General features: G+C 30.5%; 1 protein-coding gene across 1 annotated transcript; it reads left to right on the forward strand.

Annotated features, from left to right (window-relative positions):
- Positions 1 to 1,995: 1,995 nt before the first annotated feature.
- Smp_144110 (putative fmrfamide-gated Na+ channel) lies at positions 1,996 to 5,915 on the forward strand (the record flags this gene model as incomplete). Its single annotated transcript, XM_018795072.1, has 2 exons — positions 1,996 to 3,711; positions 5,880 to 5,915. The coding sequence occupies 2 exons, from the start codon at positions 1,996 to 1,998 to the stop codon at positions 5,913 to 5,915; spliced, it is 1,752 nt and encodes a 583-aa protein (XP_018649421.1).
- Positions 5,916 to 6,122: the final 207 nt, after the last annotated feature.

Genomic DNA, 6,122 nt, shown 5'->3' on the forward strand with positions numbered 1-6,122 from the left:
TTTACTCTAATATACAGTAATATTTATATGCATATACGAAATCTATTCCACTGTTATCACTGACTCATAAATTGCCTTGATTGGTTTAATAATTTTGTATATCCATATAAATATTACTGTATATTAGAGTAAAGCCTGATGAGGATCTAATCGAAAACAATATTGTTCGCTTATATATGTTGTCCTACATCACAGTATGGGAATTTTTCAAATTTTTTATTGTTCTCAAATAATGTGATTTGGTTAACGAAATGTAAAACTCTAAAAAAGTAGCTTAATGTTAAAATTCTTCTGTCAACAGTCAGTTTTTAAGAATCTTATCCTGTAAGTAATTTATTGAAATATTTTAAAGTTCTCAGATAAGTATGAAATAGTTTTCTATAAATTCTGGTTTGCAAATTTGATTAGTTTTCTTGATTGTTTTCATGACCAGCAGTGTATGATTATTGGCAAAATATCTGGATGTGGATCTATCTACTTCTTTATTCCTTGGTAAGAGGTCAGACATTCTCCTTAGACTCCATAATTGACTTATTATTATTATTAGACATCAAAAGAGCTTACTTACTTACTCAGGCCTGTTACCCCCAATCGAGCATAGGCCGCCGACCAGCATTCTCCAACCCACTCTGTCCTGGGCCTTCCTATCTAATTCCTGCCAACTTTTGTTCATTCCTCTCATGTTTGTCTCCGTTTCTCGGTGTAATGTGTTCTTTGGTCTTCCACTTCTCCTTTGGACATCAGGATTCCATGTGTGGGCTTGTCTTGTGACGCAGCCGGGTGCTTTCCTCAAAAGAGCACTTTGAAAATATCTAAAGCTAACTTGACAAGTCTGAGAATTTAGTTAACTCCGATTATAATAAGTAAGATATTATTATGGTAAATATTGTTTCATCATAACAATTGCTATGGAATCATTTTCTACCTTCATTTGTTTTAAATATACTATCTAGTTGAAAGTAACTTGATTCTTAATCATATGTCCGATGATATTTTTTCCACAAATTTTTATTTAAAGTTGACTCAGATAATCTTACGTTGATTGAACTTTGTTAATTCACTTAATAGGGGCTCGTTAAACGTAAAGTAACGATCTAATCTTGTTAGCATCATGTACTGAAAGTTTAATAATAAAATGAAAGACATATTGCTTTTTGCATGAAGACGTTAACAAAACTTTATGTAAATATAAACGAATAATAAATTCATTTAGTATTGTTGGTTTGAATCTTTTCATTGATGTTTAGGACTGCAATTCACAAACATTATAGGCAAAGATGGATGTTTGAAGTGAAAGGTACTGGGTTCGAGTCCCAGAGTGAACATCAACCCTGAGATGCAGGTACATCTAGCCAACGAGTTCCAAATAGGACGAAACGCGAATCCTGGATTCCATTGCTAGCCACTATTAACCTTTGTTTATTAACAAATATTGTTTTAAAAGTCTCGTTTCTATTGTTTATTTTCAGTCAACTATTGCTTAACACAATAATTAATTTACCTTCTTATTCATTTGTGAAATATTGGAGAAAACTAATTAAATTTTTCTTTTATAATTATTTTTCATAATGAATATGGTGAGACTATAATTTATAGACGATCTTTGAGAGATGCTCAAGTGACCATGAACATGTCCACTTACTAAGTAGGACTTAATGAGGGTTATAAACCAGTGTGAAGAATTAGAATTATGATTTACAGTTGATGGTTAAGGTTACCAATTAGATTAAGGGTTTACATCACTAACTGACATCAGCCATAATTCTAGAACGGTATTTCGCTAAATGAATGAGTGAATTTTGCGCCAAAATTCAAGACCTGTTATCTTATAGCTGGTTGGTTCGTCCATAAATTATAGTCTCGCCGTGGATAACCTTGTTGAAAATAAAATCACTTTATCGTTTTCATTTTCCCAACACTTTATTTCTTTCTTAGTTTACAATGGAACCTAACAAACTCGAACCTTTCTAATAGTCAAACTAATGTAATGAAACAATGATTTATCCTGTTAAAGAAAATTGTTTATCCGGTTATAATGAATCAGTCAAATGTATTCATTGTAATCAATCAGAACATGAATCTTCATGTATTACTTGTTCAACAAGAACACATCAAAATTTATCTATTCCTAATGATAATTTTATATCAACTAGACGAAATGAACCTAAAGGAAAATTGGAATTATTTTGTGTATTATCTTCAATACGTGGTGTACAAAGAATTTATAGTTCACAAATTCCATTTATTCGTATTTTATGGATTTTATTTGTTATTATAATGACATGTGTATTAATGGTTAGTTCCGGTTTTTTAATATCTGATTATTTATGTTATTCTACAGCATGGAATACACGTAGTTTATTAGATGATAAATCGGAATTCCCAGCAATCACCCTATGTGCACATAATCCATTTTCTTTAAATGTGAATGGATTATGGAAGGAAAATATTGTACCAAGTCCAAGACAGATTAAATCACGTTTAAGACAATTATTAGTAACAATGTTAGATAATGGTATTACAGATTATACTGGTGATTTAGCTTTCTCAGATTCAATAGAATTTTATTATACAAATTTAAATTTAGATGATACAATTAAAGTTGGTCATGATAAAGATATGCTTTATCATTGTATGTTATATGAAGAAGGTTCAACAGTTGTTGCAGAAAAATGTGATTTAGAATTAGAAACATCTGTCAGAATAAGACGTTTTACACATCCTAAATACTTTAATTGTTGGACTATAGATGGTAAACCTAATGCTTCAACTTCTGATGTTACAAGATTAATTATTTTAGCACATTTAATACCATTAAAAAAAATCGAAGGTGCAAATACTTCATTTATTATGGATTCATTTACACGTGGTGAAGGTATTAAAGTTGTTATACATGAAAAAGGAACTTATCCAGAAATTGAAAAACATGGTGTTAATATACAACCAGGTCGTATGAATGAAATTAATTATGAAACATTATTTTGGAAACGTTTACATACACCAGTAGCACCATGTACAAATGAAAATATTTCCATTGAAGATCTTGGTGTACATTATACATATAAACAAAGTCAATGCCTTAATCGTATGTTACAAAATGAATTATATAAAAGATGTGGTTGTCTTAATTCTGAATGGCCTAGATCAATTAAACTGTTAGATCAACAAAAATTTTTACCATATTGTCAAAAATTACCAATCAATGTAAATGATATAAATGGTGCAGAGGAAATGAAAACACGTCTTGATTGTTTTGGTACATTATTAAATGATTTAAAACAACTTAAAGAAAAAGCTGTACAACAAGGTGTTTGTATACCACGTTGTGGTTATTATACATATGATACAAAATTAAGTGTTACATCATGGGATCCAGATCCATATAAACTTGCATTATATACTAAAGGTTATAGACATGTTGATAAATTTTTAAATGAACCAAATCAAAGAAAACATATTGATGAATTATTAGAAAATTTTGATGCATCCATAGATCCTATAAAAAGTAAAAGTCAATTAACTACAATACGTACATTATTTTCTAATGATTATCAAAGATTTGATGATGGTACACATACATATATTAGTTTAATTAGACAAGATTTTGATACAATCATGAAAGAAGAACGTTTAGTATTTGATATTTATATATTAATATCACGTATTGGGGGTTTATGTTCATTATGTATTGGATTGACTATGGCATTTATAGTTGAATTAGTTGAATTTATTTATTTATTATGTTGTAAAAATAATATGAAATTAACTAAATCTAATAAAAATTTAAAATTAATGAAAACTAATCGTACTCAACAAGGTTCCTATGAAAAAGAAGAAATGGAACATAATCGATATAATGTGAATGAATTCAAATTATCAGCTATTCCAAATAACCATCATTGTCATTATCATCATCATCAGTATCAACAACAGCAATGCCAAAAGTTTTGGCAAATACATTGTGATAATAATAATAATAGTAATAATAATAATAGTAATGATAATAATAATAATAATGAAGAAATTTCAACCAATGAAATAATTCCAAATTGTTTTACATTAGTAAATAATAATGAAAATGATAATCAATCAATAATGACAAATATAACACAGACTCCAAATGAAAACTAAATTACCATTATTACCATTATTATTATTATTGCTATTATTGTTATTATTATTACTATCATACATTGTCCATTTAATAATTTGTAGTGAATAACTTGACTTCATTGTTTGATTCCGTTTGGATTTCATATAATTCCATCGAATCATTTCGTTTTCTGTTCATCACGTGGTTATACATATTATTAGTGAAATACATATAGATAGATTACATCGTCAGTTACCATGGAAGCTACATATGATTTGTTTGACCCAGTGTGAATATTATATTTCTGTCATAACATGCATATCTTCTCTATCATTTTGTATGTTAATTATATGACATAAAGCTTCTGGATATTTTTTTTTGTTCTTGCATTTACTTACATTTCCATTAGATCATTTAACAGAAAAAATGTATTCAATTATAGATGATTTGATCATATCTAATTCAGTCTCGATTATATATATATATATATATATATATATATATATATATATTATTGTTGCTTGTGTTAACCAGGATCATATATTATTGTAATTGAAAGATCAGTATGTACTTCCAAAAAAACTACATACATATGAATAATGTTGTATACTACTTTAATGAAATGTTGTTTATTTGTTTAGTGTAAATGATTCTTTAGGATATGTGAATAAAGCATTTTCATCAGTATCCTTATTCATTCATTTTTAGATGATATAAACATACTTACTTACTTACTTACTCATGCCTGTTACTCCCAATAGAGAATAGGCCGCCGACCAGTATTCTCCAACCGACCAACCCACTTTGTCCTGGGCCTTCCTTTCTATTTATATCCAATTCAAGTTCATTTTTCTCATGTCTGTCTCCGTTTCTCGGCCTAATGTGTTCTTTGGTCTTCCTCTTCTCCTTCGACCTTCAGGATTCCATGTGAGGGCTTGTCTTGTGACACAATTGGGTGATTTCCTCAAGGTGTGCCCAATCCACTTCCGGCGCTTCTTCCTGATTTCTTCCTCCGCTGGAATCTGGTTTGTTGTCTCCCACAGTAACTTGTTGCTGATAGTGTCTGGCCATCGGATCCGAAGTATCTTGCGTAGACAGCTGTTAATAAACACTTGTATCTTCTGGATAATGGCTTTCGTAGTTCTCCACGTCTCTGCCCCATACAGAAGAACTGTCTTGACATTTGTATTGAAAATTCTGATCTTGGTGTTGGTTGACAATTGTTTTGAGTTCCAGATGTTCTTCAGTTGTAAATACTCTGCTCTTGCTTTGTCAATCCTTGTCTTCACATATGCATCAGCTCCACTGTGTTCATCAATGATGCTGCCCAGATATGGAAAGATATTTGCATCCTCCAAAGCTTCTCCGTCAAGTGTAATTGGATTGGTGCATATTGTATTGTATCGGAGACTCTTGCTTTTCCCTTTGTGTATATTGTGACCTACTGCTGCTGAGGCTACTGCTACACTGGTTGTCTTCTCCTGTATTTGTTGTTGCGATGATATAAACATGTTAGGGTGAAAATATATCTATCTTCAGTAGTGTGTGATATGGTCCTATGAAATTATGTGAAATGAAATAACATAAAAATTAATAAGCCAAGATGGATGTAGGCTGGCAGTGGAATCGAAGATGTGCGTTTCGTCCTACTTGGGGCTCGTCATCTGAATGTACCTGCATCCTAGAGTTGCTGTTCACTGATCATTTACATTCCTTAACATCAAGCGGAAGATTTAAACAAATTATATAACATGAAATAAAAATTAATGGATCTAAATTTAATTAGGTTAGATGTCATAAACGTATTGTGTATTATCATTAACTGATAATAATCGAAAAATTAAAGAAATTCATGAATAACATTAGAAACTCAATGAGTCTTAGACTGGTTTATTTATTTATTATTTAAACACATAAATATTGGTACAAAGGTGCACTAGATATATATGCGCCACACAAATCTCCTTTGGTATGTGGGAGGGTTGTGATACTGCCCGAGTGCCCAGACCGAAGCAGGTGGTTTTCTTAG

This window comes from Schistosoma mansoni, chromosome 1 (genome assembly GCF_000237925.1).
Source record: "Schistosoma mansoni strain Puerto Rico chromosome 1, complete genome".
NCBI lineage: Eukaryota > Metazoa > Platyhelminthes > Trematoda > Strigeidida > Schistosomatidae > Schistosoma > Schistosoma mansoni.